Here is a 21868-nt window from a genome sequence, read left to right as displayed (position 1 = left end):
GGACCGTCCCGCACCCGCCCGGCATGCACCGTTCTGCTGGGGTGACGGATGTCCACGGCACCAGTACCTGTAAGCTGCCCTCCGACACAACACTGACCGTCTCCTTCCACCGACCAAGAGCCGCTGTGGCCCACCCGTGCCAGGTGTACACACTGATGTTATGTAATTTGATGAAATGGGATTATTAACAGAAATCAAGAGATGTTTTTCCACTTCAGTGAAATGGAATGGTTTTGAAAGACTGGATAGTGATGAATTGTTTTAAAAAAATATTTTTAATAAGGTGTGGGTGAGACAAAAAACATGGAACTTAAATCTTCGGGAAAATTCTCACCAGACAGATCTGTAAAATCACTTTCCCTCTGCCGTAAGGAAATCCAAAGTGGAAATTATAAACCATGCACTACGAATACCTCTTTGTATGAGGAAAACGTAAGTTTTCAAAACATACTTACAAAACATACAAAAAAGGGCCAGAGCTCTACATTAACAGACTGTTGAATGAACATACATTTCTATGAATTCATGTAAAACGTAATGTAAACACATATGTGTATGATTTGTCGAAATTCGTTTTTCTCGTTGACCCATTTTTAAGCAGCCCCGTTGTGCAGGACGCGGGCAGGTGGTCCAGGAGGAGGGCCTGCAGGACACCGGCTGAGGCGCTCCGCCCGGGGACTGCTCTGCCCTGTGCAGGGTCCGCTGCCCTCTGGCCTCAGCACCCCTGGGACAAGCCTTCTGCGGAGCCCATGGAGCCATCCAGACCGCGACCGGCATTCCCCGGCAGCCCGCATCCAGAGTCGTGCTGCACACGCCTGTCCCCCTCGCGTCTCCCCACACACTCCCGTCACCTTAGACGTCTACGTGTTACTCTCTGACCCAACTTTCCCCCGTGATTCTTTCTCCAAAACCCAAATTCCACATACACAAACTCCCCACGTCTGAAGCCTGTTCCCTGGACACCCTCGTGATACCACCATCTCCCACGGGGGGGAAGACATTGTTCTGTGGACAGTCCATCGGGGTCCCGTGTGGGGCTCCAGACTGCTCATCCCTTTCCTGCTTCCAACCAGCAAGGGCCTGAATAAAAGCCCTCTTTCCTTTGATGCCTCTACCACACACCATCATCTTCGTGGATAACCACAAAGTTATTCTAAACACGAGTTCAGAATATTTAGGATATTAGAGAACTGTGAAACAAAACAGAAGAGCTTGACAACAGCAAACATTAGTGAGGATGTGGGGAACAAGTATTTTAATGAACTGCAAGGAGAAGTGTAACAGTGGAGCCACTTAGAGAGGACTTGGCGGCACGCAGTGAAATTAAGACCAGCCAGAGTGCTCCCGGCCGCGCCTCTTCCAGCCATCGGCCCACAGGAGAAGCCCCGACGTGCGCCCAGCAGCACGTACCAGGATGCCGCCCGTGCGGCACTGATCATGAAAGCATCCAAGCCGCCCAGCAACAGTATAGTTAAAATTGGGGCAATAGCAAACCGAGGTACAAATACACTTAACACAACCATATTTATGAATGTTTTAAAAATACACAAAACTTTATAATGTTCGCGGGTCCCACCATATGCACCAAGGCCATAAAAACATGAACAGAAAGGACCCACCCCAATTTCGGGAGAAAAATCACCTCTGGGGAAGGCAGGAGCAGAGAGAGGGAAGGTCCATGACTTGATGACATCTACCTTCTTAAAAAGAAAAAGGATCTGAACAAAGACTGAACATGTTAAATCTATGGCAAACACAAGGGCATTTGCCACTAGACTCTGGACCTTTTACTTACCTTAGAAATTTCATAAGTTACAATTGTATAGTAAGATTGCAACTTAAAACAAATGGTGGTCCATCCTACCTTGGACAGTTTTGTTGCAATCCTGCCTGAAAGCACAGGACTAGAATAGAGACCTTCCAAGCCTGGAATTCTGAAGAGCCCCCTGTAAGGACACGCGCTAAGAACGTACCACTGCGGGGAGGGCTGCTTGCTAGCTGTTCCCAGAGCAGCTCTCTCTATATACCAGGTGTGTCAAAAATGTTCAGCTGTGTCTAATTTTTTTTACACAGAATATTTTTATTCACAAGATTTTTATTTCATTTGATTAAAAGAACGCACAGGCATGAAATGCAAACCATAAGTGTGGCAAAAAGAGTGAAATCTGGCGACAAAAACCAGGAAATCCAAGACATCCAGGGGTGTGCACGTAGGCAGGCAGACACCCAGGGACGTGGAACAATACCGCACTGAAACGACAGGAGCTGGCACGGGGAAATGTGCCACGGCTCAAGCTAACGCTGAGATACCCCCAGGAAGAAGCCAGCACAGAAGCAGCCCATGAACCAGGAAGGGATCCCAGGGTTTCGGCGAAAAGTAAGAACCACCAACAAATGAGAGGCCCCTTAGCAACGGTGAAAACAGGGCCTAGATTTAGAGGTAAGAAAATTTCATTTCTTGAAGAGGCTAGAATTTGGAGAGCCAGTAAAGAAAATATCCAATCACAGTAAAGGAACCAAACACCTGGCGCAGGGGTGCAGGCGCCACTGTCCCTCAAGGCAGGACGCTGGGCGTGGGTGGCGGCTACTTTTACGGCAGGTAGGACACGAAAACGTGGGTGGGTGAGCGGCAGCCCTTCTGCACGCCTCCGAGGCAGGCTGGTGAAGCCCTTTAGTCAGCAAGGAGTCACTCAGGCCCAGACTATCACCAGGTAGAACAAGGACAGAGGAATTATACCTTTGTACATCACCAGCCGGGCCTCGTTCGTCCTCATTAACAATCAGACCTAAGACCACTCAGATAGGCTTCAAGTTCTACTGGGAAGTCTGCACCTGACTTAATTCTACCAGGAAAGCAGCAGACAGGACGGACCAACTCCATGTGGTGAAGCTGCTTGTGTCCAACCCTGCGACCTGCCTATTAATAAACGCACACTTGGAAGGCGATCTCCAGGAGTCAGTCAGCGAAGAAAGCCTGCAGGCGAGTCAGAGAAATTCAAATAAAAGAATCACAATTCATTTGTCCATAACCTTCACATCTTACAGATTATAAGACCTGTACTGGTCAGAAAGAAAATCTCTGACAGCGACACAGACCTTGTAAAGCAGCCCCTCACTAGCTCTCGGCACTTCCGAACCCTGCTAGGAGGGTGAGGACACGGCCTGCGCAAGGTGACCTGCGAGGAGAGCACCGCAGTCCCCGGGCCTCCCCTGCCCCAGGGGCACTGGTCCAGGACGTGCCATCGCCTGCACACAGCACCTGGCTTGTGTGAGCCCCAGGGGTCTCCCATCAGCTGTAGGGAGGCGCCCGGAGGGGTGGCCAGCCAGGAGGAAAGGCTGGCAAAGTACTGGGGAGTGTCCTGCCAATAGGCACTAAGTAGCAGCCGCCCAGGAAGAGTTCAGGGTGCTAGGAAGGTTGGAAGAAGAAAAAGAAGGATTTTACAGGACTCCTCTGGTGGCGCAGTGGTTAAGAATCCGCCTGCCAATGCAGGGGACATGAGTTCGAACCCTGGTTTGGGAAGATCCCACGTGTCGCGGAGCAACTAAGCCCATGTGCCACAACTACTGAGCCTGTGCTCTAGAGCCTGCGAGCCACAACTACTGAGCCCATGAGCCACAACTACTGAAGCCCACAGGCCTAGAGCCTGTGCTCTGCAACAAGAGAAGCCACGGCAATGAGAAGCCCGTGCACCGCAAAGAAGAGTAGCCCCCGCTCACTACAACTAGAGAAAGCCCGTGTGCAGCAACGAAGACCCAATGCAGCCAAAAATTTAAAAAATAAATAAATAATAAAAATAAATAAATTTAAGGAAAAAAAGAAGGATTTTACAGGGACTTATCTGTGATTTGGGTGTGGTCATAAGACAGAGTCTCCAGGAGTCAGGGGATAAAGTGAGAGTCAGAGTCACTTGGTAACACGCAGGCCAGATGGCCAACGAACGAGCAGGAGCCTGGTGGGCACAGAGCAGGGGCAAGGCCTGGGCGGGGCATGTGACCCCTGTAAAGACGGCCCAGCTGGCTCCTTGGAGTCGGGAAGACAGGGCTCTTCTCTGTGTGCTGTGGTCTCCTTGCAGCTTTTGGTCGAATTACTTTTGAAGACATCAGCCTGCCTCAGGGATCTCAAGGCAAGTGGGTTCCTATCTGCAGCCGGACGGGCCTTTCTCAAGAGCCTGCGGTCTGCACTGGGCACGGGGCTGAGCGGGAACCAAAGGAGCATCTCTCAGGTTCCTCCAGGTCGTGCTCCTGAGATCCGGGCCAGAGAGGGTTTACTAATACAACCACCGCTACACAGAACTGTAAGAATATAATACTTCATGAAATACTACATCACAAATCAATACCACTGGAATAGTTTAGGTTGACTACAAACCTAAATCCCCTCAAGGAATGTATAAAGCAGTAATTACTAGTGAAAAAGGGAATGGAGATAACCTTCACGTTCAGAAAAATAAAGCAGAACTACTGCAGAACGCAAGTTCATGGTTTACAAGTGAAAAACTATTAAAAGGAAAAACACCTTCAACTAGGACAATAATACCATACAGGTAGGAAGCAGAGCTTAAGTTTACTCTGATTCACATGGTACATCTTGATCAAATGTTAGTACAGGGCTTCCCTGGTGGCGCAATGGTCGAGAGTCCGCCTGCCGATGCAGGGGACACGGGTTCGTGCCCCGGTCCGGGAAGATCCCACATGCCGCAGAGCGGCTGGGCCCGTGAGCCATGGCCACTGAGCCTGCGCGTCCGGAGCCTGTGCTCCGCAACGGGAGAGGCCACAACAGTGAGAGGCCCGCGTACCGCAAAAAAAAAAAAAATTAGTACAATAATTTGCTTTTTAATGCAAAAAATTTCTAGCTCAAACTTCAAACACCAGGTTGACAGAGTAATTATCATCACCATATTTAACTTACTTTTTAGTAATGTTCTAATTTTATGGAATTTAAAAACCCAGACCTCTATTCGACTAGTACTTTATAGTTACATGATTTGTGAACAAAAAAATATATGTTAAGCCTACTATTTTGAGTATTACAGTAACAGATTATAAAGTAATAGATACCATATATATATTTAAGCTAAATTATGTTGCTAATTTAGCAACTGTGAAATTATCTAGAGACCTACTCCAAATAAGTGGAAAAGTCATTGCAAGTTCAGATGGTCAGCTGAACCAGAGGCACTTGTGACCTCTACTGTTATAAAATAAGAAAAATGAAATAAACCATCTTCATGGGCCAGGGTGTTCAGGGCTGTCACCGAGAGGAACATGTATGAACCTGCTTTACACTACAGGAAGAAAGCACAATGTTAATTTTAGAACATAAGATCATCTTAATGGTGGCACTTCCTTTTCCAAACAGTCTCATCTTACAGCTACAAAAGTGTCTGAGGAGGTAACCTGGACCCTGAGTAAGTGAGGTGTACTTTGCTAAAACATGCAGTGTGACCCCACTGGCGCCCCATGAGGCCTGCTACATTTCAACTTAATTGGTTACAATTAAACCTGCAGCATTTATCAGAACCAGGTGAAACAGCCCCAGCTCACACCAGGCTCCACAGGGAGTGAATCTACCTGAAATAATTCGCACGCTTTCCTCTGAAGTGAGACGTATGTTTGGATCCTAGTCTGAGCAAAAGAAAAGTCATTTAAATGACAAGTTTTATCTAAAGTAATCAAAACCTTTTCCTGTAAATTGTCATTTAAAGGAAAAAGCACAGATGCTATTTTATCTGAATTTCCCCCCCAAATTTTTCATTCTGTGATTCTTTAAAATTTTCATGACACCACCGATGGCAAGGGATGGTTCCAAAATGTTTTCACTAGGTGAATTCACCCACGGCCACGCACTGGGAAGGTAATATTCTGTTACTGGTTTGACCCTTTCTCCCGGGCTTCAGACTGCATATTCTACTGCCTACAGGGTATCTGACCTCAGATTTACCACAAATACCTTTAAATGAATATATGCACGACGGAGGCTAGTTTTCCCACTTCCTCCCCGTCCTGTGCCAAACAAAATAAGAGCAAATTTATGCTTGCTCAAGGAGGAGGAGACGCTTCTCCCACCAGTGAATGATGTGATCTACCCGTCACCCAAGCCAGAAACTGGAAGTGATTCTAGGTTCCTTTTTCCAGATAGTCCACTCCTGTCACATCAACCCCCTAAATTCCCCTGAAGCTGCCGCACTGGGGGGAAGCATGGGTTAATGGAATTTTACAGGAATGATGTTACATATGACTTGTATGGATTCCTAATTCCCAAATGTACTAGTTCCATGATCTGGGCTGATGACAGCCTTGGTGACAGCACATGGAAAATGCCACGTGTCAGCAACAGCGCATCAAAGCGGGCGGCTGAGAGTCGTGCTGGTGGAGCGGATGATCACTGGCCCTGAACAGCCAGAGAAGGTTTCACAGAAAAGGCAGAGCTGAAATGGAAAGCATGGGGGCGGGCAGCACGTGGGTGCCACCTAGGAAGGCAGGGGGTCAGCCAGGCTCTGGGGCTCAGAAGACATGGACGTTCCGCCACTGGCGGATCGGATATTCCCCCCAACAGGCTAACTGCCCCTGTGATTTGTATCCACTGCAACACACAAGAGGATAAACAAAATGTAGTCTTGGGTCCCAAGGAACAGAAAATCTAGTTAAGTATGGAAGGTAGTTGAAATTGGTAGAAGCAAAATTCTAAACCACATTATCAAGTTTTGGAGTGGGCGTGGGTGGACTGGGGATTCAAAATAAAGTAGTGTTTCAAAAAATAAATTGAGCCTCAGTGTTCAAGGTGGATGGAACCAAAGAAAGCCTGGAGGTGGCACAGGCCGTGGGCTTGGTAAGCACGGGTCCTGCAGTTCTGAGAGCGCGTCTCCCACGTCAGGAGGACGGGCACAAACCCAGAAGGTTCTTCAGGGAGAATCAGTCCATCTTCTCAGGTCCCACAACAACCAAATACTGATCAGAGGGTCAAATCTTGGGGTGAATGGAGACAGAGGAATTCAGGATTCTCCCAGCATTCACAGTGGTTTCAGGCCGCATTTGGGGGGGAGGGGGGGCTTGCAGGGCTGTATGCGCACGCGTGCATGTAAAACATCTGTGTAGCAACAGTACAAATACCCACAGCAGAAATGAGGCCAAATAGTCTGTGTCAATTATGTGAAAGGGTAAATATTCCTATTAAAAATAGCACGTCTCTCAGTTTCTAAACAAATAAATCAATATACTAATTACAAGCAATTTAACAGATACACCTTAAAATGTCTCCAAAAGTCAAAGGATGAAGGAGTAGCAAAAGGAAACAGGGCAAACATGCCAGATCCAGCAGAATCTTAATAACGAAGTTGATGGAGGGAAAGGCGGGGGCAGAAAGTCAGGAGCCTCCCCGGCTGCAGAAGCTCAGCTCAGCTCGGCTCTCGTCCCGAAGGGAACACTGCCCACGGCGAACCCACGCAGCGGGGCCCCAGGGCTGGCAGGAGGCGGCCCCGGGCTCTCAGAGCCTGCCCTGCACGGCCAGTGGGTACGGCCACCCCCGTGCTGGGCCTGGACAGTCCACACTGCATGCAGGCAAGCAGTGGCACCGGGAGGCTGGTGCCCCTCTCGGGAGTTTTCCTCAACAGGTTGGAGAGAAGTACTCGCTTTTCACGAGTGTAATTAAGCAAGCAGAGCGTGAGCCCGAGGCCTCCAACGCCATATGTGTAGCCAGGTGAGGAGGGCGCTGGCCAGAGGGAAGCAGAGTCCACAGGCGCGGCAAGAGCCCGAGGGCATGCCGGGCTCCCTGTTCCAGCCACACCCAGACAGCAGCGGCCGTCCTTCCCCAGGGGCTGTTCGGCACGTCGTTATCCCCCTTTGCCTTACACTCACATCATCTAAAAACTGCATCAGTAGCTCTTTCATGAAGAAACACCATAGTCTAGTTAAAAGGCAAATGAGGTAGTAAATGTATTTGATAAGACGAAAGAGGTACTCAGCATTCTATTAAAAGCCAACACCAATTGATACAAGAAGCTGAGTGTAAGAAGAGCCAGAAGGACAAAGGCACCAAGAGCAGGGTCACGCTCCTGGCGCGCTGCTTTATACACAACTTCGCCCCATGGAGAAACAGGTGAGAACGCTTGAGGTGCAGAGGCTGGGAGACCTGCCCGCGGCCAGAGCTGTCATGGCATCAACGCAAGAAAGCAGACTCACACCCCCTGATTCAAGAGCCTGCAGTCTGCCTCTAAGACAGATACTCACTCTCCTAGATCAAGGGTGCTTTTTAATGACTTCTAACTTTGAAATAGTTTAGACTCACAAGAAGTGGCCAACAGGACAGAGAGTCCCGTGTGCTCTTCACTTGCTTCCCCTGAAGGTAACATGTTGCACGACCACTGCATGTTACCCAAACACAGACCTGATGCGACAATACGGTTAACTCAAACGCAGATTTGATCCAAGCTCTGCCAGCTTTACACACACTCTCTGCGCTGCGTCTCACGGAGAGACTCCCATCACCACCCTGTCCACCCGTCTCCCCCAGGACACAGACGTTTCCATCACAGCAAGGATCCTCCTACCCCTCCCCCTCGAGTCACACCTGTCCCAGCCCTACCCATGGCAACCAGTGATTTAGTCTCCACCATTATACTTTTGTAACTTCAAGAATGTTACGTCCAAGTTATCATATGGATCAACAGTTTATTCCTTTTTATTGATGGATAGTATTCATTGTATAGATATGCTATAGTTCATTTATCCAAGTGATGTTTTTTTAAAAGCCTTCATTTCCCAGGTTTTCTATGATATAGTTGTATTTTGTTGTTAAAAGAAAGCTTGGTGCATTCTCAAGAATAAGGTTTATCATATTTGAGACCTCAAAATTTTAGGTTAGGAAGTACTGCCATGGAAGTTAATCAAATTTGTATAACTTCCTTCACACAAAAATTGCAGGGAATTCCCTAGTGGTCCAGTGGTTAGGACTTGGCGCTTTCACTGCCATGGCCTGGGTTCAATCCCTGGGTGGGGAACTAAGATCCCACAAGCTACAGAGCACAGTCAAAAAAAAAAGAAAAATTGCAAAAAAGTTCTGTGACCTAGGGTAATGGGAGGTATTTTATTTGAACCAATGTTCCCACTGAAAACAATAAGAAATACTGTATACTTTTTAAAAAAATTCTTAAAAGAAATAAAGAACTGAGTAGATAGTGAGAAATTTCTGGACTAAATCCAAATCAGCTACCAGAGAGGTCAGGGACGACCATACAATCTCCTTTGCCCTGAGAGCACTCGCCCTCCCCAGGAGTTTGGACTTGCTCTTCCATAGTCCACCTGTGCAAGGAGCAAAAGTAAAGACCAGGAACATCAAAAGGTGGAGGTCCAACAAGAGGGCCTCCTTCCCATGACGGGTGGGGCCATGAAGGGCTAACTCTCAAACTTAGAGAGAACCTGGACCAAGGCACCTACATGTGGAGATGGAGCCAGGCTCACATTTCCTGAATAATTCAGTAACTGTGAACCTTGAACTTGGATGAAGATGTTCCAAGACAGGCAGTACCTCCAAGTACACAGTTCAGAAGCAGGGTATTTGTGTTGGAAAAACATATTTTCATCTTTTATTTCAAATGATTCCTATAGTTAGCTTTTTAAATATAATTGCAAACAAACAAACAAAACCCAAATAAACCACAGCACAACACAACAGCAAACACCACACAGTACCCAGTCAAACAACATACCACGAACAAGAGCCACAAGGAAAAAATACAAAAGAACAAAACTGCGAAAGGCATCAGATATTACACGTGACAGACACAAACTATAAAACACCTGGATACACAAGAACAATTAGAAGAATACTTGCACGGAATAGGCAAATATAAAAATGAAACAGTCAATGTGATATAGAAATTGAATAAAATTTTTAGAACTAAAAAAATACCAATAACTGAAATTAAGAAACTGATTGGTTTAATAGCTGATTAGACACAGCCAAAGATGAAATTAGTGACTTGGAAGACAGGGCACTAGGAATACTATTTATTAATAGAATAAAGCACAGAGACAAAAAGGTGGGAAATACAAAAGTAAAAACAGGAGAAACAAAGGGTACAGTGTGGATATCTAACCAACCTTGAAAGACAGGTGACAAAATAGGGCAAAGGCAATATTTAAAAAGACAAACTAAGAATTTTCTTGGATGAATGAAAGAAACCTATCTACAGATTCAAGAATAAACATTCATCTAGATATTATATCAGAGAGCAGGACACCAACAACAGAGAGAAAATCTGAAAGAGGCTGGAAGGGTCACAGGGGAGTAAGACTTAAATGACAGCTAGTAGACAGCAGCCATGGAAGCCAAAAGAGAGTAAAATAATCATGACAACTTAGAAATCTATACACAGGTGAAGCTATTTTTCAAGAAGAAAAGCCAAGCAAAAATCTAGAGAGTTCCCAACAAAGACCAGCACTAAACAAAAACTAAAAAAAAAAATTTCTGACAGAAGAAAAGTTATTCTACGTGGAAGGTGTGAAATGCAACAAGAAAAACAAAACATGGATAAACCAAAATTAAGAGGGAATCTGTAGGAACTTCCCAGGTGGTCCAGTGGTTAAGACTCCACACTCCCCATGCAGGGGTTCCAGGTTCGGTCCCTGGTTGGGGAACCGGATCCCACATGCATGCCGCAAACTGGGTGTCTGCATGCTGCAACTAAGAAGTCTGCATGTCGCAACTAAAGATCTCTCATGCCGCAACGAAGATCCTGAGTGCCACAACTAAGACCCAGCACAACCAAAATAAATAAATAAATATTTATTTTTAAAAGAGGGAATGTGTAAAACAGTAATATTGGGCTTCCCTGGTGGCGCAGTGGTTGAGAGTCTGCCTGCCAATGCAGGGGACACGGGTTCGAGCCCTGGTCTGGGAGGATCCCACATGCCGCTGAGCAACTGGGCCCATGAGCCACAACTACTGAGCCTGCGCATCTGGAGCCTGTGCTCCGCAATGAGAGGCCGTGACAGTGAGAGGCCCGTGCACCACGATGAAGAGTGGCCCCCGCTCGCCACAACTGGAGAAAGCCCTTGCACAGAAACGAAGACCCAACACAGCTATAAATAATAAATAAATAATTAAAAAAACCAAAAAAACCCCAGTAATATCTTGGAGTTTAAGAATAACTACAATTAGAATAAATGACAAAAATGGATTAAGTCAGAAGGGGTAAATGGAGTTAAACACTTCTAAGGTGACATGCAAAGGAAATGATTACCTTTAGACTTTGAGAAATTAAGAATGTTTTTAATTTCTAGGATAAATACTAAAAGAACAGAAACTGTTTATAAAACTTACAAACTACTAGAAAAAAAGTGGAATTATAAAAAATAATAAATAAAATGGTAAGAAAGGAGACAAAATATAGAATAGTTAAGTCACATTAAAAGCACAATATAAAATGATAGATTTAAACTAAAAATATAACAGCATTACAATAATTGTGTATGCACTAAATAGTCAAAAATTATGGGAGTAGATAAAAATTAAACTTTATGCTATTTACAAGAGACACATATAAATACAATTACACAGAAAAGTTGAAAGTACAAAGATGGAAAAAGACATGCCAAGCAAATTAAAGCCAGCTGGCATTACTATATTAACATAAAACAAAGTAGAATTTAATGCAAAAAACTTTAGTGGAGATAAAGAAAGTCCCTTTGTAATGAGAAAATGCCTAATTCAGAAGAAATATATAGCAATTTAAATTTGTATACAAGAGGGAGGGGATACGGGGATATATGTATACATATAGCTAATTCACTTTGTTATACAGCAGAAACTAACACAACACTGTAAAGCAACTATACTCTAATAAAGATGTTAAAAAAAATTTGTATATAGTCAATGCCAAAGTCACAAAATATATGATACCAAAAACAGACAGAATTCCAAGGAAAAATAGATGAATTCACAATACTGATCAGAGATTTAAACACAATCCTCAGTAACTGTTAGACAAGAAAGAACAAAATCAAGCAGGGGTACACAGAAATTGAAAAACAAGACGAACAATCTTGACCTAATGGACATATAAAACACTGCAGCCAGCAATTCAGATTCCATGTTCTTTTCAAGCACACAGCGAATGTTTACAAAAACTGACTAAATATCAGGCCCTACAACTAGTCTCAACATATTTCATAGATCTGAAATAATGAATGCTATGTTTTCTGACAACAATGCGATAAGTCAAATATGAACAAAGACATACTTAGAAAAGGCAAATATGGTTGTAAACTAAGAAATAACTTTGTAATAACTATGGGTCAAAGAAGAAATCACAGTGGAGATTTAAAAATATTCTGTAGTTGACAATAACAAAAACACTATACATATGAAAACTTTTAGGATGCAGCCAAAGTAGTACTTACAGAGAAATTTATAGCCTCAAACTGCATATATTCAAAAAGGGGAAAAACCGTGAAAACTAGTGAATTAAGCATCTATCTGAAGAAGTAAGAATAATACAAACCAAAGAAGGTAGGAGGAAACAAATAAGGTAAGGTAACATGAATAAAACAGAAAAATATTATATAGCATAGAAAATCAATAAACTCAACCGTAAGACTGCTAAAGTTGACAAACCACTGGAAGACTAATCAAGAAAAACAAGAGAAAGGGCAGAAATAAGTATCAAGAATGAAGATCAATATCACAGATCCTACATATAAGAAGAGATAACAAGAAAACACTATTAACAAAATTTAATTTAAAAACTTTGAGGGCTCCCTGGTGGCGCAGTGGTTAAGAATATGCCCGCCAATGCAGGGGTCACAGGTTCGAGCCCTGGTCCCAGAAGATCCCACATACTGCGGAGCAACTAAGCCCATGCCTGCAACTACTGAGCCTGCACTCTACAGCCCACGTGCCACGACTACTGAGCCACGTGCCACAACTACTGAAGCCCATTCACCTAGAGATCGTGCTCCACAACAAGAGAAGCCACCGCAATGAGAAGCCCTTGCACCACAAGGAAGAGTAGCCCCTACTCACCACAACTAGAGAAAGCCCGCAGCAACAAAGACCCAACGCAGCCCCCAAAAAATAAATAAATTTTTTTAAAAACTTGAATATTTAGGTACAGTTGACATACTTCCTTAAAACCGTAACTTTTCCAAAACTGACTCAAGAGGAAATTAAAAGCCTGAAAGCAGCTTTTCTAACTCTTTAAAGTTAACTGTTTAAACTATAACTAGTTAAGAAATATATTTAAACTAGTAAAGAAATCAACTCTGTCAAACATCTTTCCACAACAGAAAGTTCAGGCTGACATGGCCTCCTTTGATGTAAATATGTCCAAGGAATAAATAATTACAATTTTAAACAAAAATATTTTAGAGAAGACTCATCAATATATTTTATGAGAATAGCATAATCTTGATACTAAACACCAAAAGAATGATGTGAGAAGGAAAGTTATAAGTCAATCTCACTCATGTAAACCAATGCAAAAATTTCACAAAAATTACAAGCAAATGGAACCTAGTAATACATGAAGGCGTATTATATACCATGACCAAGTTGTGTTTTCCCCCCAAAAGAATACAAGGTAGGTGTAGCATTAGAGCTCCACAGCCCTCTGTCTGGCCCATGCCAGCTCTGGCCTCTGAGTTATTCTTCCTTTTCCAAAACGCAGCACATGTTTACAGCTAGGAAGCTCTATCAGCCCATTTTCAGCCTGCAGAATTTGGGATTCTGACAGGCTTCTTACCTTGTCTTGTCTCTGTCCCTTCCAGTCCAAGCTGGCAGTGTTACTGCTGGTATAATATTCTCAAAACCTCTGTGGGGCTCTCGTGTGTGTCATGGGGGTCCACATGTCCACACAAAAGGTTCCTCCACAGGTCTTTGCTGGACAGCCCCATCTATTCCTCGCTTCTGCTGAGATGGCTAAGTGGGTCCATGAGTACCACACCTAATCTCTTCAGCAAAAGGCTGTCCAGTCACATCCTTGGACTTCTCTCCTGTGCATGCTTTCCAAACGCTGAATCTTCTAATATTAGCATCTTCTGCAACCTGGATAGGCTGAAAATTTCCCAAGCCGTCAATGCCTAAATATCATTCCTAGGTCTAAGTAAGGTTGAAAGAACTCTTTTCCCCAAGCATGCTTCCTGGAAAATGAGGGCTTACTGAAAATATCTGGTAGGTTAGCTCAAACTTGTAAAATGTCGCAGAAAGGGCACCTGACTTGTAAATAACTTGACAAAAATCTCCTAAGAATCTTCCTTCAATAAAACTTCAGGAAAGTTAATTCCAACTTTGGAAGCGAATTTTGTACCTGTGTAGATAACGTTTTCGACACTCCCTTCTTGGTGTACTGACCGAGCAGAGCTCTGAGCAGGGCACCAGGTGCTGCCCCGGGCAGATGGTGGAATGTGCGTGTGGGCATTTCCCTAGCAAGCCTCCTGCACACCCGCTGATCCGACTGCCCGACCTACAGAACATGAGAGGAAAACTGACTCCCAAGCCACACAAGCTCTCATGGACATCAGCGTTTACACAAACACACCCTATTGGCAAGAGGTTCTCAAGTGTTGCTCGGAAGGAACGCGCTGTCGCCTCGTGGAACACCATCGTGCTTGTACTGCCCACATCCGCCGCACGTGGGTAAACCCTTCCTGACCCAGCACTGGCAAGACGGTTGTTTCTGACCGACTAGACTGTTACGCAGCATTTTAACGCGTTCGCACAAAGAACATCGTCATTGGAGACACGTAACTGCAAGCTGCTGGCCTGAGGGACTCTGACGTGCCCTGTAAAGTGTTCTGATCGTTTGCTTTGTGCTGTCAGTGACACAACCATCTACGGAACATACATTCATTTTAGAGTTACAGGAGTTATGTCTTGTACTATTTTCCTTGACAGACAAAGTAAACTGGATCAGGTGACTCAAACATCTTTAATTCTGTAGAGAATTTCTATGAAACAGCTTTTCTTCCTTAAGCTGGAAAAGCCTTTTAAGAGCGTTAGGTCAGACAGATGTAGAGAACAAACATATGGACACCAAGGCGGGGAGTGACGGGCGGTGGTGGTGGTGGTGTGATGAACTGGGCGATTGGGATTGACATGTAGACACTGATGTGTATAAAGTTGCTGACTAATAAGAACCTGCTGTACAAAAAAATAAATAAAATAAAATTCAAAAAAAACAAGAGTGTTAGGTCAGTAGAAGAAAAAGCACTTTACTTTTCAGAATTGTGTATTTTGCAAAACAAAAAAATTTTTAATCTATCGTTTATTAAATGCAGAAGCGTATTTCATAAATACTAAAAGTATCGCTACTCATAGTTTAATGGAAACTTTGCAATGGGAAAGTAAACTTGGTTGAGTCAAATGTAAGCCTTAGGCCCCTATATCAGTGCCCTCTATACTTTTTACGTTTTATGGTTTTCATCCCTCTGCTAAATCTGTATAATTGCATCCTCAGGCTGTGAAAAACAAGGAAAAGTATCGTGCTGAAGTAGGCATGAGATATTATGAAGCTAAACAGAGGTACAGTCATAATTCTGTCTAGTAAGTCTCTCCAAGCTTGACTGAATATGTTACCCTAAATAGAAAATTGTTGATGGAAAAACTAGAACAAGCCAGATTTGCAGAAAGCCTTGTACCTTTCTCATTTTGTAATCAGACTTTTTGTTTTTTGGCCACACCATGCGGCACGTGGGATCTGAGTTCCCTGACCAGGGATCGAACCTGTGCCCCCTGCAGTGGAAGCGCAGAGTATTAACCACTGGACCGCCAGGGAAGTCCCATATAATCAGACTTTTTAAAAGGATATACAAAGCATGCACTCCGATGTTCACTGCAGCACTGTTTACAATAGCCAGGACATGGAAGCAATCTAAACATCCATCGACAGATGAATGGATAAAGAAGATGTGGTACATATATACAATGGAATACTACTCAGGCATAAAAAGGAACGGAATAGTGCCATTTGCAGAGATGTGGATGGACCTAGAGATTGGCATACAGAGTGAAGTAAGTCAGAAAGAGAAAAACAAATATTGTATAATATCACTTATATGTGGAATCTAGAAAAATGGTACAGACAAACTTACTTGCAAAGCAGAAGTAGAGACACAGATGTAGAGAACAAACTTAAGGTTACCAAGGGGGGAAGTGGACGTGGGATGAACTGGGAGATTGGGTTTGACATATATACTCTATTGATACTACGTATAAAACAGATAACTAATGAGAACCTGCTGTAGAGCACAGGAAACTCTTAAAAAGAAAAACAGGACATACATACTGACATTGTCAGTTTACTAAAGAAAGAATTTAAAGAGAATTAAAAAAATAAAGAGAATAAATAAAGAGAATTAAATAAAATATTAAAAAAATAAAAGTTGAATATTGTTCAATGGTTTCTATCAGTTAAAGATAGAAGTGCCCCAGAAACAAGAAGGAAGAGAGTTCTTACTTGGCCTTTCGCATCATACAACAGAAATAGTAGTGAGGTGACATCACATAACATTTCAGAACTGATACAAGCAACAGAAACAAAGAAAAACAAGATTAATGAAAGCAAAGGAAAAAACCCTGGGAATTCCCAAGAAAAAAAGATGTGCTTAAGAGATATGGGAATAGGAGCTGTCTGTTGGCAGCTGCAGAAGGACATGCGGGAAGGACTGGGTTAACAGCTAAGATGGGCAGTGCTGACCCTGAGACTCAGCCCCAGGAGGCCAGCTGAGCTGGCACTGGGTGGGGCTCGCAGTGGGGTTCACATGGGGCTGCGGGGTTCACACCAGGCTAAGTGGAGTTCACACCACGGGGCAATGAGATTCACACCAGGGTCAGTGGAGTTCACACCAGCGGGCAGTGGGCTTCACACCAGCGGGCAGGGGGTTCACATCAGAGTCAGTGGGGTTCACACCAGGGGGGCAGTGGGCTTCACACCAGTGGGCAGTGGGGTTCACACCAGGGTCAGTGGGGTTCACACCAGCGGGCAGTGGGATTCACACCAGGGTCAGTGGAGTTCACACCAGGGTCAGTGGGCTTCACACCAGGGTCAGTGGGCTTCACCAGGCAGTGGGGTTCACACCAGGGTCAGTGGAGTTCATGCCAGGGTCAGTGCGGTTCACACCAGGCAGTGGGGTTCACAGCAGGGTCACTGGGGTTCACACCAGGGCCAGTGGGGTTCACACCAGGCAGTGGGGTTCACACCATGGTCAGTGGAGTTCATACCAGGGTCAGTGGGGTTCACAGCAGGGTCAGTGGGGTTCACACCAGGCAGTGGGGTTCACAGCAGGGTCAGTGGGGTTCACACCAGGCAGTGGGGTTCACAGCAGGGTCAATGGGGTTCACAGCAAGGTCAATGGGGTTCCCTCTTTCGTTCTAGGTGGATCATTTCTTTCACACTGAGAACAATACATTCAATAACATCATATTCAGTGAAACCAGACATCTGTTTTTCTTCATTCTTAAACCTACCTTATGGGAATGATGTAGGAGAAGAGCAGGAGAAAGCGGAAGAGACTGCGGTACCAGGGACCTGAGAATCCCTGCAAGGTCACCATGACAACCGAGAGGGCAACCAACGCCAAAAACAGCGCTTTGGTCAGCTGGTTGAGCTCAAGGTCCAGCAAACCAACCTGAAAGAAAATGAAGAGTTAGGACAGAACCACATTCTTAAATTTTCTTTTGTACTAGCTTTCATTATACTGAAATACAAAAATGTACTAACTTTACATTTTCTTCTGAAAACTTCTCCTGACACTCACACTTCTTTCTGAAAAGCCTTTTAGAGATTTAGGGAGAATTTCTGAAAGTGACCCATGGTCCCCAGAGCATTTCCAGAAAGAGTCTACTGAGAAAACACGAGTCCTGAGTATCCAACCACAAAAAACTCAGATCCTTTCTCTAGATAATGAGGTTACGACCAGCAAGTGGACAAAAGGGGATGCGGGACGAGAGCCGCACGGACGGCCTGGCAGCCTGGCCAGTTCTCCGGGAGCACACGCGCCTTTTCCTCTGCACGTGCCACGTCAGGGAATCACTTAGGATTTTCTTCAGAACAGGACAGTATGTCTGTCATCCCTCTCTGCCAAGAGCCTCCCTGAAAAGAACTTCTCTTAATTAAGAAGAAAAGCAACAGGTGGAGTAGTTAGCCTGCAATGACAACTTGTTAATTTGCAGAAGTCCTGTACTTTAGGTCCTCCCAGTAAGGCACACAACACTCCAATTCATCCTGTGGGTCATTTGCCAGCTGAGCAAAACGTGAGCGAAAATTATGTCAATAAGAATTAGTTCCTTTTTTGTGTGCGTTCTGTGTGGGATCTTGGGGACAGTAAGAACGAGATACCCAGACACCATCCATTCTACAAGTGAAGAGAACACAGCTCTTCTGAAGCATGCAGCTTCAATTTCAAGCCCAGCACCTCCACCAAGTCCTGCTCCGTGCTTAGTGTCATTGCTGAAAGACTACCGGGCAATGCAGCGTGGGGGGCAGAGAGAGGAGTGGGGAGGGCGGCGCCAGGCTTTGTAGAAGGGCTTTAGAGCCACAAAGAGGACAAGTGACGCCGTACGGCAGTTAAGATCCCTCAAGACTCTGTGTTTAGGCTAGTCTGGCTCTGCCACCTGGCTGCACAACCTTGGGCAAGCTGAGCATCAGCTTTCCCATCTGTAAAATGGGCTGTAACATGTCTTCCTGACAGGACCCGGGGGGAAAGAGAGGACGCACAGCACAGGGAGCACAGCTTCTGGTAGAGAGCAAGCCTGCATGCATGCTACTACTATTGTCGTTACTATTATCATTGTTATTATTATTTAAAACCTGGATTTGAATCTCTGGCACTAACTGTGTGACCTTGGGGAACGTTCTTACACTCTTTAAGCCTCACTCCCCTCCTCTGCAAACTGCTGTTACCCATCTCCTGACAGAGGCACCTGGAGAAGCCCAAACAATGTGGCAAAGCTCACTGTCACTACTGGTCGCCCTCAGGCCAGGGCACAGCAGGTGCTTAACAGAACTGCTCATATGTAATTTATATGACACTAGCAGAAGACTGAATCCTATCCGGTTATCCATCTGCCATCTGAGTTTCTTCTGAATCTGGTACAAATTTTGAAAAAGAGAAATTAAAAAAGAAAACATGATTACCAAAGCTATACTATTATTCTCAAATTTAAAACTTTTAGAATTACTAACCTACTTAATACCAGTTTATTTTGGAATGCCTTTTGAATACCATGTCTTTGGCCAATAAAAAGCTAGCCTTTTCCACACTTCACTGTTTAGTTTATATCTGGTTTTGATTAGGGTTTGCCACAAAGGCTCATGAGAACGTTAGAACCTGTAGTTACAAAGAAAGCACAAAACTTTGTCAGAAAACCCAGTTAAGTGCAGCAGTGAAGAAAATTCATTCATTATACAAGCAAGTTTAAATACCTACTACATTTTTTGCTGAACTCTATGGTTATGAAAAATGAGTCAACTATGAGATTTTACCCTTCAAGAAACAGCCAATCTAGTAGGAAGTATAAGGCGAACACCAGTAATATACCCTATAGAAGAGAAATCTTCTCTAACCAAGCTTATGGGGGAAGTCACTTCTTAGAGCTGCCCGTCATCAGCACTGCTGTTGGCTGACACCTCACGGCCTTTAGAGGCTCCAGAAACCACAGGAATGACAACAGGGACCCAGAAGCTACACCGCTGGAAGTCTGTCTAGCGCACTCGCCCTACCTCCACACCAAACCCAACACTACAGGGTCTGCGCAGTGGTCTGGGAGCCACGGGTCCCCACCTGCAAGGGCCCTGGAGGTGGGAGCGGGGCCAGGGGCGAGGCCAGGGGCGAGGCCGCTCTGCAGCGTCTGCGCCTCCAAGCCACCACCCACAGAGGTCCCGCCCCTCCAGGCCCCACCCACCACAAGGCCCCGCCCCCACTAAGTCCCTCCCCTCAGCAGGCCCCTCCTCTCCACAGCCACCACCCCGGCAGGCCCCGCCCCCTCGCCTGGGACACGCGGCCTCCTCTGGTCGCGCGCGCTCTTCAGACTCGGAACCCCAGAGACTTTAGGCAAGTCCTAGAGATGCGCTGTCTCCTGCGCGCAGCTTGTGCGCAGATGAGACCCTTCCCGGCCGGGCCGGCCGTGTCTGCAAGGCTCTGCGGGAAGCGCCCTGCCCCCCTAGCGGTCACTTCCAGCGCAGTGACCGGGCCAGTGGGCAATGGGGCCAGCCGGTCCGGGCTCGCCACCTCTGGGCCGGGACGAGCAGCGGGAAGGACCGCGCCGACGGTTCTGGAAGCTTCCCCGGTGGAGCGGGACTGGGCTCCGTGAGAGCGGCGGCCAGGACCATGGCGCCTGATTTATCAACTCCATTTAAAAACCGGCAGAACCAGGACGAATACCTTGCAATTTCCGCTACTTCAACTACTATATAGTTTATGCTTGAATTATTGAGAAAAATAGGGTTTTGGATTAAAATGAAGAAAAATTAAGCCAGGGAAGTAGAGCATGTTTCAAAGCCCGGGCCCTCTGCGGTGACAAAGACGGCCTAAGTTCCAAGCCTCGCGGAGGGTCAGATGAAGTCATTACTCATTCAGTCAGGGAAAAAAGACTCAATTACCTCAACGTAAAGATGCTATCAATGAATGCAAAGTGCATATTTTACTCTATTCATCCAAATCCCATTAAAAAGTGAAAGGAATGATTTAATCTGGCCTTCCAGAGTTGGCCTTTTTTGTAATAAAATAAAGAATCACTGTCTTGCAAAATGCATAACCACTGCCTCACACTTTCCCCTGCATCATGGCAGTGAAGGACTATAAGAGCTGGGACAAAACAGTCAGGAATGAGGACAAAGTTTCCTTTGAAAAAATGACCCATATAGGATGGAAACATTACAAGCAGCCCACTGCACATTGATACTCAGCTAATTCAAAGTATTAATACCTTTCTAATTGACGAGGACACATGTGGTCAACTGCCTGACTAGTGACTATAACTAAATGTCGTCTTCACCAACCCCTTCTAATTTAAAGGACGAATGAAAGGTTTAGCAGAGAAAACACAGCTTCTCAGTAATGGGCTGTTCCCTGCTTTCTTTCAGGAGCCTTCCTGAACTATGATTATTCTTCCTCGAACATAATTGCAACCGAGCTATAGTATATAGTATGATCTTTTTTGGGGTGGGGGTGGGGGTGGGGGTGGGGGTGGTCAATTCTAACAAAGCACAGTGAGAAGAAAAGAGATACTTCAACTATTTTTTTAAAGGTCACTTTCAATTTTATACTCATTTCACTAGAACACCCTTGAAAGTTTCTTCAATTTGTCTAAAATGCAATCTGGACTCAAAAACTATTCAATATGAAAGCTAGTTAACTTTAAAGCTACAAATTCTATAAAGAAGGTGGTAGCCTGAGTTTTGATGTGAAACTCTTCTTTCTTTCAAAAATATCCTAGAACATCTGAACAGGCCAGATAGCTTTTACTATGATTTCAAGACCTTTTTACCCCTAAGGTATATTATTACTCAGCTGAAGTAATTATGACTGTATAAGAAAAGGTAAGTACACTAGGAAGTAATTTTCAACATTTTTGTAGTTTCCTATATTAGTAAAGCAAATTTTCTTCCACTTGTCATAATATTTGTTTGATTTGAAACAACTGTGATAACAAAATTAAATACGCTACTGGAAATTTTAATCTCCAAGGGAAAATCTGTGCATAATGTCTAAGATGCCACAATGGCTCTGGGAAGGGGCTGCTCTGGGATAATGAACACAATAATTGCCTGTATAATCTAAAACGCTACTAATGGCAACGATCACAGATCCACTTAGCTCCTCTTTAATTTATGTACCAAGTTTTAAACAGCTAATGGTTCTCAGTAAAATAATG

The 21868-nt window shown here is 44.8% G+C and overlaps 1 protein-coding gene across 15 annotated transcripts in view; it reads right to left on the bottom strand.

Moving 5' to 3' along the window:
• The window catches only part of ATP9B (ATPase phospholipid transporting 9B), a 218903-nt gene that overhangs the window by 61151 nt on the left and 135884 nt on the right, over window positions 1–21868 (bottom strand). For all 15 annotated transcript variants that reach the window (XR_016387667.1, XR_002642781.3, XM_089895355.1 and 12 more), the window contains one exon: window positions 17462–17622. Coding sequence is in view for 13 of the 15 variants with exons in the window: in XM_089895355.1 (XP_089751481.1) it covers window positions 17462–17622 (161 nt within the window). In the remaining 2 variants the exon portion in view is untranslated. The remainder of the gene's footprint in view (window positions 1–17461; window positions 17623–21868) is intronic.

The sequence above is a fragment of the Delphinapterus leucas genome, chromosome 14, assembly GCF_059928025.1.
Source record: "Delphinapterus leucas isolate spDelLeu-1000000601 "Yukka" chromosome 14, BTC_Dleu_Yukka2, whole genome shotgun sequence".
Taxonomy (NCBI): Eukaryota; Metazoa; Chordata; class Mammalia; order Artiodactyla; family Monodontidae; genus Delphinapterus; species Delphinapterus leucas.
The sequence above is the reverse complement of the archived record's forward strand: the minus strand, read 5'-3'. Positions and strand labels throughout refer to the sequence as shown.